The 20,932-nt window shown below is 45.2% G+C and overlaps 1 protein-coding gene across 5 annotated transcripts in view; it reads right to left on the reverse strand.

Annotated features, from left to right (window-relative positions):
- Nucleotides 1-8,843, reverse strand: part of PPP2R5C (protein phosphatase 2 regulatory subunit B'gamma) — a 45,859-nt gene extending 37,016 nt beyond the window's left edge. For all 5 annotated transcript variants that reach the window (XM_026455286.1, XM_026455285.1, XM_026455283.1 and 2 more), the window contains exons 1-4: nt 8,688-8,843; nt 7,602-7,694; nt 7,389-7,519; nt 1,839-1,898 (exon numbers count right to left, since the gene is read on the reverse strand). In XM_026455286.1, coding sequence (XP_026311071.1) covers nt 1,839-1,898; nt 7,389-7,519; nt 7,602-7,694; nt 8,688-8,786 — 383 coding nt within the window. In that variant the 5' untranslated portion in view covers nt 8,787-8,843. The remainder of the gene's footprint in view (nt 1-1,838; nt 1,899-7,388; nt 7,520-7,601; nt 7,695-8,687) is intronic.
- Nucleotides 8,844-20,932: the final 12,089 nt, after the last annotated feature.

Raw genomic sequence — 20,932 nt, forward strand, 5'->3', positions numbered from 1 at the left:
AAATTAGCCAGGTGTGGTGGCGGGCTCCTGTAATGCCAGCTACTCGGGAGGCTGAGGCAGAGAATTGCTTGAACCTGGGAGGCGGAGTTTGCGGAGAGCTGAGATCCAGCCACTGCACTCCAGCCTGGGCGACAGCTAGACTCCGCCTCACACACAAAAAGAAAAACAAAACAACAAAAACAAAAACAAAACTCAGCTAGAAAGCTGCTCCCTTGTGCATGAAAAGGGGGTCCTACCTAGAGCCTCCAAAGCAGAGTTTTTGTCTCAAACAACTAGTTTGTTGTCTTGGTTTTGTAATTAGGCAAAGAGAAGTGACTGTCACTGAGCTGCAGAAGTAGACAGAGCTGTCTCTAACTGGGTCTTCCATTATTCACTCTGCTCGGCACAGCGGGCAATGCGGGAAGGGCGAGCCTGCAGCGGCCCATCAGGGAGGGTGTGCTCACTCACAGGGTCACCCGCAGGCTCAACCTCTTCTGGAAGAAGGATGAAACTAACCAGTCTCTCGGCGGGAGCTGCACGGGGGCCCTACGCACACAGGGGCCCTATGCACGCAGCGTGGCGGGCTGTGTAACACACGCCATGCAGCGTTCTGGTCCCTGCAACAACCTAGGAGGGAAACGTGACGATTCTCCCATCTTATAGAGGGACCTGCCCACAGTCACACGTCTTGCAAGGGGCACCCTCTTCACCACTCCCTGCACTGCACCGAGGAGAAACCCCACCCAAGTTTGTTTAAACTAAAAGTAGAATTGTCAACGGGGACATTTTTTCAAATTACATCTAAAATGGCAAGAATAGCTTTTCTCAGAACTACTGGGCGGGACCTGATCCACTGTGAGAAGAGAGTCTTGTGCTCAGGAGCTGCAGGGTGTCACTAGATCCACCCAGAGTGCCAGGCTTCTCCACCACAGACTGCTGAGAACCCTGAACTGCCCATCTACACTACTTCCCTAAAAAGGTGCAGGAAAAAGCACTTCCACACTTACTAGCCATGGGACCCTGAGAACTCTGGCAAACAGTGGGTTAGAAGGTCTAATAAAAAATCTACGGGTTATCAATTAAATAAAAGTGGCCGGGCCTGGTGGCTCATGCCTGTAATCCCAGCACTTTGGGAGGTGAGGCGGGCAGATCACCTGAGGCCAGGAGTTCGAGACCAGCCTGGGTAACAAGGAACAACCCCATCTCCACTAAAAATACAAAAATTAGCCAGGCATGGTGGCGGGCACCTGTAGTCCCAGCTACTCGGGAGGCTGAGGCAGCAGAATCGTTTGAACCAGGGAAGCAGAGACTGCAGTGAGCTGAGATTGCACCACTGCACTCAAGCCTGGGTGCCAGAGCAAGAGTCTCAAAAAGAAAAAGAAAAAAAAAAAAAGGCGAGTAAAAACTTTACTTGGATAAAGATGAAAGTTTTGAAATGTTAATTATTTTATAAATATACATATAAAAACCCAAAGTAATTGAAAATATTAGCATTTACATGATACCCCAAATGCACAAACTATTCTTCTTCCAAGCTTCTAATATAAACCTTCTTAGGTAACTATTTTTAACATTGCTCTTGAGGAAATAACCGAAACTGTGTTTCCATAGTAATGATACTGAGGTATACGAAGCAGAATCTACGTACAGAACCCATAAAAATGGGAGAGATTTGTCATTTGGCATGTTCTAATCTAAGAGCTCACCAACTCCTGCTTTAAGTGAAATTTTACTTGAATTCTTTTAGAGAATGGTTTAAACTGCCTTGCTTTAAAGGGGGCAGCCGAACTCAATGAAATGGATCACACTGGTATAAATTCCATCTACAGTCGTTTGCTACCCATAACACAGAGGCTTACCTTCCCAATATTTCCAGTAACTCTGCTATGCCATTATGATGCTCTGTTTCATAAATAAACCTAGAAAAAACAATTTTCCAATTAGAATTGGACACTGAACTAACGTGAATAAGAACACAATGCCCTAGGGGGAGCCACGGAGCCAGGCAACAAGAAGCGCGTCTATTTGTGCAAACGCACAGCCCGTCAGGAACCAAAGAAACTCCTCAAGGCCTGCAGCTGTAAATGCCTCAAGGGCAGGTCTTGCACAAATTTTTTTCTCAATATTTTATTTTGAAAAATTTCAAGCATCTAGGAAAACTGAAAGAATTCTACAGTGAACACCCATTTCAACACCCAGATTCGACCACGAGCAATGTGCTCCATCTGCTCGATCACATACACATCTGTTCATCCATCTTTTACTCATTCATTAATCCATCTTACGTTGTTGCTGTATTTCAACATAAGCCAATGTCTTAACTTTCAAGCCTGCAATATTGAGCACAGTTCCTGCAAAGGGTAGAAGTGATTCCTGAACACCTCTTATCCTACCTGCCCAGTTTCCCCCTGACGCCCACACACATCCTTCATGCTGCCTCAGGTGCAATCTTTCTGAAGCACTCATCTGCGATAGACCCAGCTCCCTTCCTCTGAGACGTCTCTGTCCACTGCGCCTGCCTCTAGGGGACCCCCGGGACATGCACCCCACCCTCTGTGCCAGCCCGTCTCCCTTCAGATGGGGCCACCGCGAAGACAGGGCCAAGGACTTCTCGTGACTATGTTCCCGGGACTAGGAGCAAGCCTGGCATCTGTTTGATGATGAAAACACGTCTGTTGAATAAACTGGGGACAAGGAGAGGGAACAGGGACATGTCAGGAAACAGGAAAATGTCCTCCCCAAAGAGGGGTCCTACAGAAACAAAGAAATCTCTCCCGCCCCAAGCCCTGTGCACCTGGGGTTGGTCTAGAGCAGCCCACGGCGGGCATCCTGCGTGAAGTGAGAGGGTCGGAAAGATCCTGCCCATCAGATGAAAACCATTTGATTAGAGACAGCTCTAAGTCAAAAATAAGTTTGAGAAGATTAAAAAATTCAACTCTGAAATTTCATTCACTTTGTTTGAAACAAATGAAATAGTGTGACCGTGACCTTAACATCCACAGGCGTGAAATATTTTTGAAGAATGGGTCTTAACATTTCTATGTTCCCAAACGATCAGAATGCACTGAGAGGTGGTGCTTGAATTGGGTCCTGAAGGAGGATTTTAACAGATTTTTTTTTTAAATGGCACTGTGGAGAGGGAGAAGAACTCTGGCTGGAACAAAGGTTTGTGACGTGGAGTGGGGTGGGCAAGACGCGTGGAGAGGGTGGAAGGCCAGCTTAGAAAAACCGAAATCTGGCCAGGCACAGTGGCTCATGCCTGTAACCCCAGCATTTTGGGAGGCCGAGGCAGGCAGAACACCTGAGGTCAGGAGTTCGAGACCAGCCTGGCCAACATGGCAAAACTCCATCTCTACTAAATATATACAAATTAGCCGGGCATAGTGGCATATGCCTGTAATCCCACATATTCAGGAGGCTGAGGTGGGAGGATCCCTTGAACCCGGAAGATTCAGGTTGCAGTGAGCTGAGGTGGCACCACTGCACTCCAGCCTGGGCAACAGAGACCCTGTTTCAAAACAAAACAAAACAAAAAAACCTGAGATCTGCTCTTGCAGGCGCCAGAAAGCAGAACCTTTAGCAGCGAGACACAGCAGCACAGCAACGCATGTGACCAAAGCCTGAGAGTGAGGGAGAAACGTCACGAGGGCAAACCTTGGTGCCGTGGGTGACAGGAATGACAGTGGTGCCATGACAAGAAACAGAAAATGCTCTCCCCTGGTGTCCCTGAGTCTGCACCTAGCCTGAGGTTTGGAAGCTGCGCCCAAGCAGAAGTCAGTGTGTGTGTCTACACTGAGAGGCGCTTTAATTTACCAAACTCACCCTGCAGGCTCCCTTTGCACACACTGCAGCCGCGTGGCTTCAGTTTACTATTCCTCTCGCATGGGCCTTGGAGAGCTGTGCTCTGGGTCCCTCCGAGGCAAAGAGCCCTGAACCCCTTCTGGTCTAGCTCCATCAGCTTTAACATTTACATAAGGGTGGCTTGCTGTTGTAAGCCACTTTGTTTTCCTAAATCAATGTTACTACATTCTTACTGATAAAGTCTTAATTTCTAATTTTTTAAACCTGCTTTGAAGTAGGCAGAAGAAAGAGAAAATAAGGACAGTTCTTTTCCTTCTTCCTTTTCCAGCAGAGGACAAACAGGGACACCATGGGAGGGAAACAGAGATCCCTGGGAGCCAGCAAGAGTGTTTCTCACTCTTTCAGCAGAAAGGGAATCAGACGCCCCAGACACTGAGCTGGGAACCTGCTGGCTATAGAAGTCTCCAGAAGGGATTCTAAATGCCTTTCCTGCCTGTATGATGTGTTCTGGCCTCATGGGAAGAGGTGAGGCCAGAACAAAGGGTAGAAGTGACTCCTGAACACCTCTTATTCTACTTCTTTCTTATTTACTTATTATTCTACTTATTTCTCTGAAGCTGGGCTGTCCTTGTGCCCTGCTTTGACCAATACAAAGGGCAGGAGTCACTCTGCACCAGTTCCAAGCCAAACTCTTAGGAGGACTGGGGGTCCTGCTTCTCCCCTCTTGGATGTGGCCATGGCTGTAGAAACTCCCACAACCTGGAGGAGCTCAAGGCATCACAGAGGCAGTGTGGGGACCTGCTCAGCAGCCCCCGGGAACCCTCCGGCCCCAGCACACGCCACGGAGCAGAACCGTCTGGATGAGCCCAGCGCAGATGACAGCATCACGAGGAGTGATGGACCATGCTGATGGAAGCCACTGAGCTGGGGGCGGGTCCTGACTCCAGGATGGTGTGAGATAGTGACACATCCTGGTGATGACGGGGACAGTCTGATGGCATCTCTCTGTGAGATAAAAGCACGAGCAGGTGCTGCACAGCCTCGCTGCAGGGCCAGGGTGAGGACGGTGCATGACCCATGGCTGGTTATGCAGCAAGAGAAGGAACGGCACACTGCCCTGCCCGCCCAGCCTCCAGGTCCCACTGTGTGCCAGAGCAGGTACCACGGGTTATGGACAGCACCGTTTAACTCACGATTAAGCTGACGATAATGAGAAACTATAGAAATAAACAGCAACCTGATACTTACATTTTCAGTTAAGTTGAACCAAATATGTTCAAAATGTTTTTTTCTTAAAAGACACAGCTGTACTATCTTGAACTTATATGAGCTGGCTGGCTGTGGTGGCTCACACCTGCAATCTCAGTGCTTTGGGAGGCTCAGGCAGGAGGATCACTTGAGGCCAGGAGTTTGAAACCAGCCTGGGCAACACAGTGAGATCCCCATCTCTACAAAAATTTAAAAAATTAGCCAGATGTGGTGGCACACATCTGTAGTCCCAGCTACTTGGGAAGCTGAGGTAGAAGGATCCCTTAAACTCAGGAGTTTAAGGCTGCAGTGAGCTGTGGAGTATAGCATCCCTGCACTCCAGCCTGGGTGACAGAGCGAGACCCTGCCTTAAAAAAAAGAGAAAAGAAAAGGAAAAAAAAAAAAAAAAAACAACTTAGATGAGCTGAATGCATCTCTCAAGATCTTTCTTATTTTTTTCTCACATGAAATGAGGAGGTAGTGGTACTGACAATGAGGACCCAAATCAATTATGGAATCTAGATAGTATGCTTGCTTTTGATTGCATCTATCAGGACAATTGCAGAAAAGATTATTAAACGCATGCACAAAGACACAAATGCCACACTCTAGCACCAAACCTTTAGTGAGAACTGAACTAAATCATGTGTAATAACTTTTGAATACTAATCTATTTAAGTATTTCGTAAGGTTAAGGTATGAAACATTTCCTACTTCTTAAATGCAGGTGTTCAATAGATTTGTGATTCTGCTATCTGAACAAAACCTACTAGGATTAAGAAAACAGAAATAGGTAGAGCTTTAATTTTAGGTCAAGACGACTGAAATTTAAATTATACCTGTTGTATGTTAATTAAATCATGCATATTATGTTTTCATAGATAAGCATACCAGGCAAGTAATGATCTTGTTGAAAAGGAATCATGATACCAAGAAACATAAACTAGAAACATAACATTTAGGAAAGTGACGCCATTCTCTGTTACAGTTAATGTGTCAGGTCTGGGCTATGCCCAGCACTGGGCTCCATTTTATAAATGAGATGTGGGGAACCTGGAAGGAGTTCAAAGGAAAGTCACACACAGAGTCAAAGGCTCTCATGCCAAAATGCCCTATCAGGTGTGGAGGCCGGGAGGAAATGCGACCCTAATGACCGCAGAGGGGAAGGGCGGGGTGCTCCCGACATGGGATCCCAGCAAGGGATAGGAAGGGCCGGGGCTGTGGGTCTCGGCAGGGGGGGTTCTCATCTGTGATCTGTCTCAGATGCCCCTGTTCTTTTCCCGTGCTTGGTCACGGTGACTAAGAAAGGACCCTGAGGTCTGCGTTGGCCGTGGCTGACACCTGGCTCCTTCTCCAGGCCATGGCCCATGCTCTGTCCACACCCTGGCCCTGCAGTGAGGCTGCGTAGGACCTGCTCATGCTCTTATCTCACAGAAAGACACCGTCATGCCGTCCCCATCATCACCAGGATGTGTCACTACCTTGCACTACCTTGCACCATCCTGGAGTCAGGAGCCTTAGAGGCAGACATGAGTGTCAACTTGACTGGATTGGAGGATGCAAAGTATTGTCCCTGGGTGTGTCTGTGAGGGTGTTGCCAAAGGAGATGAACATTTGAGTCAGTGGACCCACCCTTAATCTAGGTGGGCACCATCTAATCAGCTGCCAGTGCAGCCAGAATAAAGCAGGCAGAGGAACGTGGAAGGGCTAGACCGGCCGAGTCTTCAGGCCTCCATCTTTCTCCTGTGCCGGGCGCTTCCTGCCCTCGAACACTGGACTCTAAGTTCTTCTTGCTTCTGGACTCCTGGACCTATACCAGTTGTTTGCCAGGGACTCGTGTGCTTTCGGTCACAGACTGAAGGTTGCACTGTCCGCCTCCCTACTTTTAAGGTTTTGGGACTCAGCTTGCAGACGGCCTATTGTGGGTCTTCACCTTGCGATCGCGTGAGTCAATTCTCCTAATAACTCCCCTTCATATATTCATCTATCCTATGAGTCCTGCCCTTCTAGAGAACCTTCACTAACACAGTGGGGTTGGATGGAACCAATTTATCCACATTTCTGGGAAACTAGACCTTTCAGTAGAAACAGGAATGATGGAGGGACCCAGGGTGAGGCGCTGGGGAGCCTGGTGGCTCAGGAGGGAGCTGTGGGGAGAGGGGAGGGAGGCAGGGAGGATGAGCCCAGCTGGCCCACCGCACACAGTGCACGCGGGGGTCCACCTGCACGTGACAGACAGGCTTTGAGAAACCCCCTCCACGTGCTGAGTCCTGTCAGAGGAGACGATGGGGTGGGGGAGCACTGAGTGGGGAAGTGAACATCACCACATACGAGGACAATGCCATCCACATGTGACTTACCTATAAAATATATTATTTATCTGTTTTCTGATGTAAGCTCTCAAGCCTAGGAATTTCCCATAGATTCTGTGAAGGGTGGTTTTAAGAAAATCTCTCTCCCGAGGATCTTCACTGTCAAAGAGCTCTAAAAGCTTTGAGAAGAAAAAGACACTTAGTGGCTGGCTGTCACCACTCCGTCAGGGCTTTCAGAGTGTCAGCTAACTTGTACCTTACCTGCAATACAAACTTCTGATCAATATATTTCTTCGCTATATTAGGTTGGAAATCTGGAGACTCTAAAAATCTTAAGAAAAATTCATAAACAAGCTAGGAGAAAAAAACAACAACAACGCGTCAAATAACATGAGATTTTATTGAATGGAGATTAAAATATACCAGGAATTGAATCTTTACTGATCTGCAAATATTAGCCTCTTAAAGCCACATATCTACAGAATTAATGCTAAATTACATGGCTTAATTTAATGATAAATGGCGATGTAACTATTTTATTTGGTGAGACCCACAGACGCTTAAACGGCATTTAAACAAAATGATCTCCATGGTTGATGTCATCAGTACATCAGTACACTGTTCAGAGACTACAGGGCACAGATGCCACAAACCAGGCCATGACCCAACTCTGTGGGGCGGGGGGGCGGAATTTGCAGCCTGTCGCCCAGGAGTGTCCCAAAATGCCAAGGCACAGAGCCAACCAAATGCACAGGAACTCTGGGGCTGACAGGTAAGAGGGCCCTAAGATGTGGACCCTGAACCGTGACTTCCTGGAGCTGGGACAATTCTTCCCCTGTGCAGACATACTGGGTAGGACAGCATGGGAGGCCTGTCACGGGCGGATGGCCCTCCCCCTCGCATGCCTGGCTCCTGCTCTGCTCTCGCTGACCCTGGTGCCTCCTTGCCAGCCACCCTTCTGCCTTACAAATGCCCTGGGGAAAGGCAGTGGCCAGCGCAAGGACCTGGGGGCCCAGCAGGCACACATTAAATATGAGTCTCCCAAAAACTGGGAGACTGTCGGCTTAGGACCTCTGAGCCTGAATTCAACGGCCATCAACAAAGTGGCCATTTTCACTGAGAGCACACCGACAATTCCACATCTTCACTGGCTGTGTAAAGTGGTCAAACACACACATTAACTTTATTCTGCTGAAATACTCTTCTTGTATGTATGGGTTTGCGAGGACCATGCTACTGAGGAGGAGAGGTCCATCTGTCCAGACCTGTGCGCCTGCTCTGTGGACCCCAGGCTACCCCCATGCATCACTGGTGCCCTCTGATTCTGGTCACCCCAGAGCCCAATACCTGTAGATGAGGCCAGGCTGCTTCTAACGTTGGTTCGTCTTCCTCTGGGTCAAATTCTGCTCCCGTAGGATTGGAGGAAGGTGGTAATGTTCGAAACATGTTAACTGCAAACTAAAATCCACAAATTCTATAATTACAACCAGGGCATTTAAAATATTGACAGAGAACATTTTAAAAAGTCTTAGGTAATTCTAACAGTAGCCGCTTCCCATGGTAACTTAGCTCCTCCATATCCTTAAAACGCAGAAGCCGTGTGGGTCCTCAAAGAGAGCCTGGATCAAAACTGCAGCAGGAAACGTCACTTTGGACAGGTGAGCATGAAAGTTGACCACTAAAGTCATTTGAACTCTTGACTGTCAAACTTTAAATGACAACCAACACCAACAAAGGCTGATGGCACAGTGATGACTTCTGAGGTCTTACACTATCCAGTGGGTGCAAGAGCAAGGAGAATGTTCAAAATGAGAGTAAGAAAGGGACGAGATGAAGAAGGACACAGCAGAGATTCACAGCTGAAAATGCTGGAAACAGCAAGGGCTGCATGACGCAGGGAGGAACCGTGTGACAATGGCACCAACACCCTCTGCAATCCGCAACGACGAGGAAAGCAACAGGCAGGGTGGGACGACCTCTGAGTCGAAAGCTGGGATCATTTCCAGAGAAAGGACTGCTCAGGGGCACAGAGGATTGTTAGGGGCAGCATGGCTGTGCGTCCAGTCATGGGCTGTTAGATTTCTCTCAGTCTGTTTGGACTTGTACAACACAGACCGACAGATCAGTGACATAAACAGAAAAGATTACTGTTTCCATGTCATACATTTATAACTCATTTTTATTCTGTACTAAGTCTATTTATCTATTTATTTATTTTTTGAGGCAATGTCTCCCTCTGCGGCCCAGGCTGCAGTGTAGTGGTGCGAACTTGGCTCACTGCAACCTCTGCCTCCCGGGTTCAAGCAATTCTTGTGCCTCACCCTCCTGAGTAGCTAGGATTACAGGTGTGCACCACCATGTGTGGTAAATTTTTGTATTTTTAGTAGAAACGGGATTTCACCACTGTTTCACCAGGCTGGCCAGGCCAGTTTCGAACTCCTGACCTCAAGTGATCCGCCCCCCTCAGCCTCCCAAAGTGCTGGTATTACAGGTGTGAGTCACTGTGCCCAGTCCTCTTTTGTACTAAGCCTAAATATGATTGGTTACCTTATTGAATCTTTGAACGGATCATATGCCAGTTATATAACTGGGCCCTGGTGAATGGCTCTTACAGGTGATCACAAAAAGCCCCAGTTCCACCACTCTCAGAAGCACAAAATTAAAACCTTTGACATAAAAGATTAAAATCTGACTCTACGACAACAATGAGAAGATGTTTCTAGAGAGTCCAGGGCAAACTTGGCTGGCTTTAGATACCCAGTCTTGTAAAGACCAAGTTAATACTCAATGTTATCACTGTTGTTTCTTCCCTTCTTTTTCTTTTTTCCTCTTAAAGACAGGGCGTCGCTCTGCTGCCCAGGCTGGAGTACAGTGGCCATCATCGCTCACTGCAGCCTCCAACTTCTGGGCTCACACGATCCTCCTGCCCCAGCCTCCCAAGTAGCTGGGACTACCAGCATGCACCACCATGCTCTGCTAAATTTATTTATTTTTTGCAGAGACAAGAACTCACTATGTTGCCCATGCTGGTCTCGAACTCCTGGGCTTAAGCAATCCTCCTGCCTTGGCCTCCCAAAATACTGGAATTAGAGGCATGAGCTACCGCACCTGCCTGTTTCTTCCCTTCTTTACTGGTATTGATACTGACCTCCAAACTTTAATATCATTTTTCAGAAAGTCATCAGTGATAAAAGCTCTGAGCATCAAGCATCTGAGCTTGTTCTCTGTGTCATCTCAGAGGGGAGCTGACGTAAAGACCACCTGTAATGGCCTTCACGGATAGTGTAGAAACGCAGGGATGAAAAAAGGGGCTGAAAAGCCAGAAACAACTCATTAAAAAAACTTTTATTAGTAAAAGTATGAGTAATGTTCCTGAGACACAGGTACAAAGAAAAAAGTCTGCAATCTAAAACCAAGAGTTCGCCTGACTCTCACTGGTGTATGATTTCTGGCAGTTTCTACTCTCCAGGGACTGTCCCCTCCTCTGTGAAGCTGATGTGTGTACAGGTCACTGCAAGGAGCCTCCCAAAGAACAGTGATTGCCAGGTGGGCGGTCCTGCCTCAGTCGCTGGCCCACAGGCACTCGGTGCAGACAGGGGACTAGTCTGCCGCTCCGGGCACCCTGACCCCAAAGCCCACAGATACGAACAAGGAGATGCTAAGAGCTCAACTACTAAGGAAAGGCCACAGACACACTTTGGGCGGGCCGCCGTCTCCTCCCACGGTGTGTGGAGACGTAACGGAACCGGTCCTGTCAGCAGCAGCCACTGCCGACGCTCTCCATATCTTCCAGGGCCATGAAGGGTAGAGAGAGGAAAGTCTGAATTGAGTCTTTAGCCCCTACAGGGAGTGTGGCATTTGTGAACTGGGGTTTTCTATCCTCTCTCTCAAAGCCAAAAGACTGGGGTCAGGGTCCAGCCACCCACAGGACAGGGTCACCTTCAGGAACGGGAGATGGCACTTTGTTATTCGGTGGGTTAGAGCTGTGAGCCCTGCCTGGTGCCGACAGGAGCGGAGCACAGTGTGGGGAGGGCAGAGCCTGGGCATGAACTCTGGGTGGCAGAGGAATCTGTGAACAGGACTATGCCTGGCAGGAGACTCTGGGAACAGCCTGTGACATCAGGGCCTGAGGAACCATGGCGCCTGGAAGGAAAGCAGGGCCGCCACTTCCGAGGTTTCTGGGACACAGAGGCCAGAGCAGGAGCTGTAGGGCCACACCACCCGGGAAGCTGCCCAGGGAGAGGGAAGTCAGCCCACCCAGAGAGGAGGCTGTAGGTCTCGGGGGAGAGGAAACAGCTGTCCCTCTGGAAGAGGTCTGCTGCCGCACAGTCACAGACATGCCACAGAGGAAGAGACCACCATTCTGGCCAAGGCCACAGGTAGCAAGTGAGCGGAAGAACAGGCAGCTAGCTGCCCTTCCCCTCTGCTCCAGGTTCTGCTCAAAGCCCTGGGGAAGGGTGGGCAAGAAGGGCTCGGAGCCAACCCTGCTTCGTCTCCTCTCCCATGGCACGTCCCTCCCTGGCCAGGCTGCCTGGGGTGCGGTTTAGATGCCATTTGGAGAGGGTCTGAGATGAAAGCTTTAACCTAGATTGGATTTCTATAACCAGGGATTACTAAAACGTTAACCAACTTGCCCAAGATGTATTTAGGGTCAGGAAAGTGTGATTGCACCCATCATGGTTAAAGGCGATAACTGAAAAAAAGTAAAATGTCCCCTACTGTGCCAGCTGGCCGTATGTGTCAACCTGGCTAGGTCACAGTGCCCAGCTGTCCAAACACTGCTGTGGGTGTTGCTGTAAAGGCATTTTACAGATGTGGTTACCACCAAGAATCAATGGACTTCAAGTAGCGATCACCCTTGAGAATGTGGGGGCTTCAACCAGTCAGCTGAGAAGCCCGTGAGACCCAAACTGTGGCTTCTTTGAGGAGAGTCCATCTGTGGCCTGCAGTGTCCGCCACGGCCAAGTCTCCTGCCCGCTGCCCGTCCGTGGAGTCCAGACCTGCCCGCTGGACTCACCCCCCGCAGAAGGCAAGTCCTTGAGATCTCAATCTGTCTCTCCTGCTGCTTCTCTGGACGGCCCTGACTGAGGCAGCTGAGATTCCTAAGTAAACTGGTGGTTTCTAGGAGCAGGAAAGCTAGTGATTAGGGTTTCCAGGTGAAGCTCCCCCGCACAGTGACAGTCAGCCCAGCAGTCAGGCCCCGTCTCAAACACCTGCACACTCACTGTGTGAGCTTGATGCTGAGCTGAGGGCTTGCAAGGCGACTCACACGGCTTGCTCTTAACACAGTGTCCTCTCTTCAGTCTCTGTCATGGACTCAATGGTTGTGGCCTCCTTTCCTCAAATTCATGTTAAAGACCTAAACCCTGGTGTGGCTGGATTTGGAGATGGGTCCTCAAAGAAAACAATGAAGGGTGAATGAAGTCATAAGGGGGGGCCCTGGCCCTCCAGGATTAGTGTCTTTGTAAGGAGGGATACTAGAAGGCTCGCATTCGCCTTCTCTGCACTTGCTCAGAGCAAAGGCCATGGGAGGGCATAGTGGCCATCTGCAAGCCAGAAAGAGGCCCTCAGCAGGGAACAAACCCTGCTACACCCTGGAGTTTAGACTTTCCAGCCTCCAGAATGGAGAGAAGATACATTTCTGTGGTTTAAGCCACTGAGTCTGTGGTGTTTTCTTATGCCAGCCTGAGCAGATTGATACGACGTCCTTGACTGATGACCAAGCTAGGTCCAGGAAGGTTCATTCCAGCCAATTTTGATCGATTGAAAGTCATTTCTCATGTGTAAGGAAAAAAATCTTGCACTTCTAACTTCTACACACTTTTCTTACCACATTACATTGCATTAATTTAGTACACATCTCTAGAAAAGATTAAATAAAAAGTAATATTTTGGGGGGCAAAGGAACAGAAAGCATACAGTGTATCACCTCAAATTATTCTCGGGTTTCTAACCTAGCAACATTTCTTAGCACAAAAGCTTCAGGGGCAAATCAGGGGCAGGAGCCTCAGATACAGAAACCCGGGGTGCTGATGTCCGTGTGCACATGTCACTGCCATGCTACCTGGATGCATGGATCTGGTCTGAGGAAACAGGGAAGACATCAACGTCATGCAGTGAACACCAAAGAAACTCTGAGGTCTAAGGAGTACTGGGTCTTCTGTGCAGCACAGAGGTTCACTGTGATCTCTCAAATGAGCCCTACGGATCCAGCGCACACCCAGAGGTAAGGACGCAGAATCACGCTGCCCAAGAAAGGCAGCACAGCCTCATGGAAACAGTCGCTCTACATCCTCTTCCCACCTAGAAGAAGGACCTCAGAACAAACAGCCTGCCTGAGCCTCAATTTTCTCCTCTGTTGGAAAGGGTAAAGGCCAGGCGTGGTGACTCATGCCTGTAATTCTAGCCTCTGGGAGGCCGAGGTGGGTGGATCACTTGAGGTCAAGAGTTCAAAAGCAGCCTAGCCAACATGGTGAAACCCCATCTTCACTAAAAACAAAAAACTTAGCTGGGTGTGGTGGTGGGTGCTGGGAGTCCCAGCTACTTGGGAGGCTGAGGCAGGGGAATCACTTGAACCCTGGAGGTGGAAGTTGCAGTGAGCCGAGACTGCACCACTGCACTCCAGCCTGGGCAACAGAGTGAGGCTCCATCTCAAAAAAAAAAAAAAAAAAAAAAAGGTAAATCCTTTTTTAAATTTTTTGCATTGGGCTGTAGTGAGAATCACAGAAAACGCATGCAATAGCACTTACTAAATGGGAAAATATTATGCACGAACAGTTAGCATTACACAGCACTTCCCAAACGTTTGTGACTGACCTGCACACGAAAATAAAGGCACGCACGTGAGTGCACACGTATGTCTGCATGTGATTCACACAGCCCCATCTGTGCCAGGACTGACTCTGGTTAATCTCAGGAAGCACCTGCTTCTGCTGCCTCCCTGACACTTCCACTTTCAGTACTTACATCAGCCCCGCAGATGTTCTCCAAATTGCTAAATTTATTAAATTAGATGTAAACTAGAATGGCCCAAGAAGCAATTTTACGAAAAATTCTTACAATTCAGCAATATCATGCAGCCTTTCTGTATGTGTTATCATTCATTACCAATGAGTGAAGTAATAAAATATTTATGCCATAACATAACTGCAGCAGTGTAACATATAAAAATTTTAAGACATGAAGGGATACATTTCAAAAAAAACAAAACACTGATAGTCTAACTTTAGAGGCAACAGGAAAGAAAGGTTTGATTATTTACAGTTCTCTGTTCAAAACCACAAGGGTTATTGTGTTATTTATTCTCTGTTTTATTCATTTCAACAGGATTTATAACAAATGAATTCATCAAAGACCAAATTACAGTTACTGCAGAACACTTCCTCCCGTGATAGAACTGTTAGGTTCTACAAGTCATATTGCTAAGAGATACATTTCTGGGAAGGGCAGAATGTGTAAGCCCGTTCACAATACATGTATTTTTAAACACAAAATTGTCATTTGTTTGCAAATGACATAGCTGGAAAACGGAGGCAACAGACAGACCGTCACAACTAGACTACCACATGCAAATATCAAAAATACGAAACCAACAGCAACCACCTCTCCACTAACAATTAAACAATTACAAAAAAGAAACAGAGACGAAGACTCCAGCTACCCAGACACAAAAACTATGAAGTGCCTGGGAATTACTGACCTAGCTATAAGGCCTTGATGGAGAAAGCAGAAAACTCTAATAAAAAGCACTGAAGAATGCCCGAATAAACGGAGGAACCTTTGATGTGGGATGACATCATATTACAAAGATGGAACTTCACAAAGCAATGTAAAAAGTAGACACAATCTTAAACTGAAGTTTTGATGAACTCAATGAACTTAACTTAAAATTTAGGTAGAAGAGTAAAAATTGTAGTAGCATTCTTAAAAGGGAGAAACTACCCCTTTCCCCATTTGTGAAGTGAGTTTGAATCTGCTTTCATGGCGCCAGAACTCAGCTGTCATCTAGAGAACATAAATATACAGCAATCCCAGCACCTACCACTGTGCCTGGCACCTAGGAGGTCCTCAAACACTTGCTGAGAGTAAATGGATCCTGGGAAAAGCACACATCAGTCACCTTATTAACTGCAACACCAATTAATTACCTGGAAACTGTGAAAAATGTCTCATTAAACCTTTACATCTCAGCTGCAAAGTAATTACAGTCCTAATTGGACCCCTAATTTTAAGCTCTTCCACGATGCTGTACATTTTCTTTGGAATATTTATCTCAAGTATGACTGGGTGGCTGGGATGTCCTTGGTTTAAGGTCTCCCCGGCGCACTGTGACTACTCGGCGGTGACGCGAGGCTTCTTCCCACAAATCCACCTCGCGCTTCCTCCACAGCAAGAGCTGCTTTCAAAGAATCGATTTCACCTCCAAACAGATGCCATGATGTGACAGTCAAGAAAAGAACCACACTGAAAATTCTTACTTTGAATAACTTGCTATTTTTACAATCTATTCAAATATGTTCCTAAATAGCAGTTAAAGATATGGAAATAAAAATTTATGGGCGAGGAGCAGTGGCTCACCCCTGTAATCCCAGCCAGCACTTTGGGAGGCTGAGGTGGGCAGGTCACCTGAGGTTAGGAGCTCAAGACCAGCCTGGCCAACATGACAAAACTCCGTCTCTACAAAATATACAAAAATTAGCCAAGTAGGGTGGCGCAGGCCTGTAATCCCAGCTACTCCAGAGGCTGGGGCAAGAGAATTGCTTGAACTTGGCAGGTGGAGGTTGCAGTGAGCTGAGATCGTGCCACTGCACTCCAGCCTGGGTGACAGAGCAAGACTCTATCTCAAATTAAACAAACAAACAAACAAAACAAAACAAAACAAAAAACTTACAAACCTTTGTAGAATACTTAATGAAGGAAATTTAGTCTAAACTTTTCAAACAATGAATATTTTAATTTTCTACAATTTCATAACAATATACAGTATCATCTTACTTCAGATAAGCAAGAAAATAAATCATTTATAGTTATGAGCCTGAGTTTAAATTTTTTTGAGTTTAGAATATTTATATGTAAGAAATGATTCATAATATTTATAATTCAATTCAACTAGTGTCATTTAAAGATAACATTGGATTTGGAAGTGTTCTTATTTACTCTGGGCCAATGATTAGTTTTACATAGATTCTGAATGATGTATTCCCAATGTTTTTATGATGAAAAATTTCAGTGCAATAAAGGTGAAAGAATTTTATAGTGAATAGCTGTCATCTAGATTTCACCATTAACATTCAAATATATTTGCTTTATCATGTATTCTGATTTCTTTTTGCAGTAAGGTATGAGAAAGTTTAGTAATGCTTTAGAATAGCAGAACAACATACTCTGTATCCAATGTGATATAAATCAACTGAGAAGGGAAGTTTCAGAGATAAACTCCTTATCACTTCCCAGTCATGTATGCACAGCCATGCCCCCTAACCGCCAAATGATGTATGAAATTATGGCATTATAAATTATGCAAACAGTCTTTCATTTTGATAATACTTGCTAGACCCCCTGGGTGGATGGAGTTAAGTGTTTATTGAGTATCTATTATAAATGAAGCCGACTTACGCTTCCAGACGCGATGGAGTAACAAGGATGAGGTTTATGCTACTGCCTGAAACAACCAAATATGTGGGCAAAAAAAAAATAAAATTATGGTTTTCAAGATACTGGATTCCAGACAATGAAGGATAAGGACAGTGATCCCTGAGAGATGGGAATAAGTGAGGTGCGTCCCACACTGCCCCAGGCTCCTGCTTTGATAGATTTTTAGGTTGTAGTACAGGGAGAAAGAACCCAGGTGGGATCCAGCAGTCAAATGGGATTAGAATTTGCAAGGCAGAGTTCCACAAAGGAGACAGTTGCACAGAGAGAACTACAGAGATTTGTGGAGGTCGCTGAACTGTTCAGCAGAGTACAGATCAGCATATGTGTGTGAGGAAACTACTACAGGCTGGGAAAAGAAGCACCTGAAAGGATTAGTGAGAACCCAGTACTTGCTCAGGGCTGGGAACAGTGTCTGTTCCCACCAATCAGAGGGGAAAAATTCATGATTCATGGGGCACTGGCTTCCTAATCAGAAAGGTCTCAGTGGTGGAGAATAATTAGTTCTGGTTTTAATATAACTGTTCCTGCCTAAAACATCTTAAAAGCAAGAGCTGAAAGGATCAAACTGTTTCCAAGTAACTTAACTGCATCCCCAAACAAATCTCAAGAACATCAATAGAGCTATGTAAGCACACAGCACTCAACAAACCAAAATTCACAACGTCAGACATCCCATTAAAAATTACCAGACATGCTAAGAAGCAGGAAAAGGATTTATAATGAGAAGAAAAACCAATCAATGGAACTAAACTGAACTGACACAAATGTTAGAATTAGCAGACAAGGATATTAATACAGCATTCTGTGTCCAAAAAGTTAGGAGGACATGAAAGATATTTTAAAAAGACGCAAATCAAACCACTGGAGATGACAACAACAATATGTACCCATAGATCTCTAGTTGCTTAAGTAAACTTGGTCACTTAATTAAAAAAATAATGTGTGAAATGAAAAATTTACTGTAATAAGAATGAACAGAAAAGACATGGTGGAAAAGATTAAAGAACTTGAAGACAGCAAAGGAAACTATCCAAATGTAACACAGAAAAAAAAAAAAAAAGAATTAAGAGAAATAGAGCATCAGCATCAACTCTAAGAAGCCTAATACACGTTATTGGGGTCCCTAAAGGAGAGGAAGGGTCATGGGACAGAAAAAAATATTTGAAGACACGATGGTTAAACAATTTCCCAAATTGATGAAAATTATAAACAAGTTCAAAACACAGGAAAAATGAAGTAAACCGTGCCAAGGCCCATCATAATCAAATGGCTTAAAAAGAGCATTAGAAGAGACAATTTTGAAAGCTCCCAGAGGGGGAAAAGGTACATTATGTCCAAAGGAACAAAGAAAAGAATGGCAGGAGACTTCTCGTCAGAAATAATGCAAGCAAGACAACAGGCGAGCAAAAGTTTTTCAAGGATAAAATGGTTGACATGCAATTCTATACCAGCAAGCAGATCTTTCAAAACTGAAGGCAAGACCAGGCTCATGCCTGTCATCTCAGTACTTAGCGGGGCCAAGATGAAAGGAGTGCTTGAGCCCAGGAGTTTGAGACCAGCTTAGGCAACCTAGTGAGACCCTGTCTACAAAAAGTAAACAAATTAGCTGGACATGGTGGCATGTGCCTGTCATCCCAGCTACTGGGGCAGAGTTGGGGTTGGGGGGTGAGGTGGGAGGACTGATTGAGCCCAGAAGTCAAGGCTGCAGTGAGCCGTGATTGCACCACTACACTCCGGCCTGGGCAACAGAGCAAGACCCTGTCTCAAAAAAAAAAAAAAAAAAAAAAAAAAGGCAAAAGAAAGGAAAGGCTTTTTCAGATACACAAAAGCTAAAAGAATTCATCATCAGTAGACCTGTGCTATAAGAAATATTAAGACAGTCCTTCAAGCAGAAGGTAATTGATATCAGATGGATATCTGAGTCTACACAATGGAATGATGAGCACTGAAAATTGTAACTATCTGGGTAAATATAAAAGATTTTTTAAAAATCACTAAAATTTCTTTACAACAAAAACAATAAGATTGTGAGGTTTATAACATACTAACTAAAACGTATGATAATAGCAGAAAGGCTGGAAGGGGAGCAATAGAAGTATACTGTTGTAAATTTCTTCTATTCTATACGAAATAGTACATTATCACTTGAAGGTAGAGTGTGATAAGTTAAAGGTGTATTCTAGAAAAGAGTAACAATTAAAATCAAACAATATGGAGTTATCATAAAAAAGCCAACAAATGAGATAGAATGGAATCATAAAAAGTACTCAATTGATCCAAAAAAATGCAGACAAAGAGGAAAGAGAAATGATAAACAGGTGGGACAAATATCAAAAAAAAAAAGGAACGTGGTACATTTAAACCCAAGTACATTCATAATCACGTGAAAAATCAATGGTTTGAACACCCCGAAAGACAGGGATTGTCTGATTGAATAAAAAAGCAAGACTCAGCCGGGCATGATGGTTCTCGCCTGTAATCCCAGCACTTTGGGAAGTCGAGGCAAGTGGATCACAAGGTCAGGAGATTGAGACCATCCTGGCTAACATGGTGAAACCCTGTCTCTACTAAAAATACAAAATTAGCTGGGCGTGGTGGCGGGTGCCTATAGTCCCAGCTACTCGGGGGAGGCTGAGGCAGGAGAATGGCGTGAACCTGGGAGGTGGAGCTTGCAGTGAGTCGAGATTGTGCCACCGCACTCCAGCCTGGGCAACAGAGTGAGAATCCATCTCAAAAAAAAAAAAAAAAAAAAAGCAAGACTCAACGATATGCTACCTACCATAAGCCCACTTGATGTATAAAGATACAAACTGATCGAAAGTAAAAGGGAAGAAAAAGACATACCATGCCAACACTAGTCAAAAGAATGCTGGAATGGCTATATTAAGGTCAGAGTAGATTTCAGAGCAAATAATATTACCAGGAATACAGTCATATCTATTGTGGTAAAAGAGTTAATTTACCAAGTGGATATACACTAAATATTTATATGAATATATATAACATGAAGCAAAACCTGATAGAATTACAAGAAAAAAGACAATAAACAATTACAAATGGAAAATAAACAGATCTATTTACAATGACAACTAAAAACCAAAATACTAATTTATGAGTCTAAGAAGATATTTATAGTATCTGTTTGCTGACAACTACAAAACAAGAAGACCAAAATGGGGAGACATGCTGTGTACATGGGTTGCAAGCTCATACTGCTAAGAGGTCAATGGTCTCCAAGTCTACATGTTCACTGCATGTGCGGTAAACCCCTGGAGAATATTTTGTAGATAACAAGCTGATTTTAAAATGTATATGGAAAGGTAAAAGAACTAGACTAGTCAAAACAATTTTGAAAGAGAAGAAAGAGGTTATAGCAGAGTCACACAACCTGATCTCAAAATCTGAGATCTTCAGTACTGTCAAGTACCATACTGAAGACAGTGTGAGACTGGCAAACAGAGACACACAAACATGCAACAGGACAGAGTCCAGAAGACTCACAACATGCTCAACTGATTTTTAACAAAGGCACACAAGCAGTTCAGTGGATGTTCATCAGTCTTTTCAACAAACAGAACAATTGGAAATCCATACGCCAAAGAACGAACTACAGACAAACTAGACCACACAGACCTAAATGTAAAACGTGAAGCCATGAAGAAAATATAGGAGAAAGATCTTTGTGAGCTTAGCTTTGGCAGACTTCTTAGATATGATACCAAAAGCACTACTGATAAAGGACAAATCCTAAGTTGGACTTTATCTAAATGAAACATTTTTGCTCTGTACAAGACACTTAAGAAAAAAAAAGACAAGCTACAGACTGAGAGAAAATATTTGCAAATCATTTATCTCGCAAAAAAAATCTGTACCCAGATATATAAAGGAGTCTCAAAACTCAAAAAAAAAAAAAAAAAAAAAAAAAAAAAAAAAAAAAA

This window comes from Piliocolobus tephrosceles, chromosome 6 (genome assembly GCF_002776525.5).
Source record: "Piliocolobus tephrosceles isolate RC106 chromosome 6, ASM277652v3, whole genome shotgun sequence".
Taxonomy (NCBI): Eukaryota; Metazoa; Chordata; class Mammalia; order Primates; family Cercopithecidae; genus Piliocolobus; species Piliocolobus tephrosceles.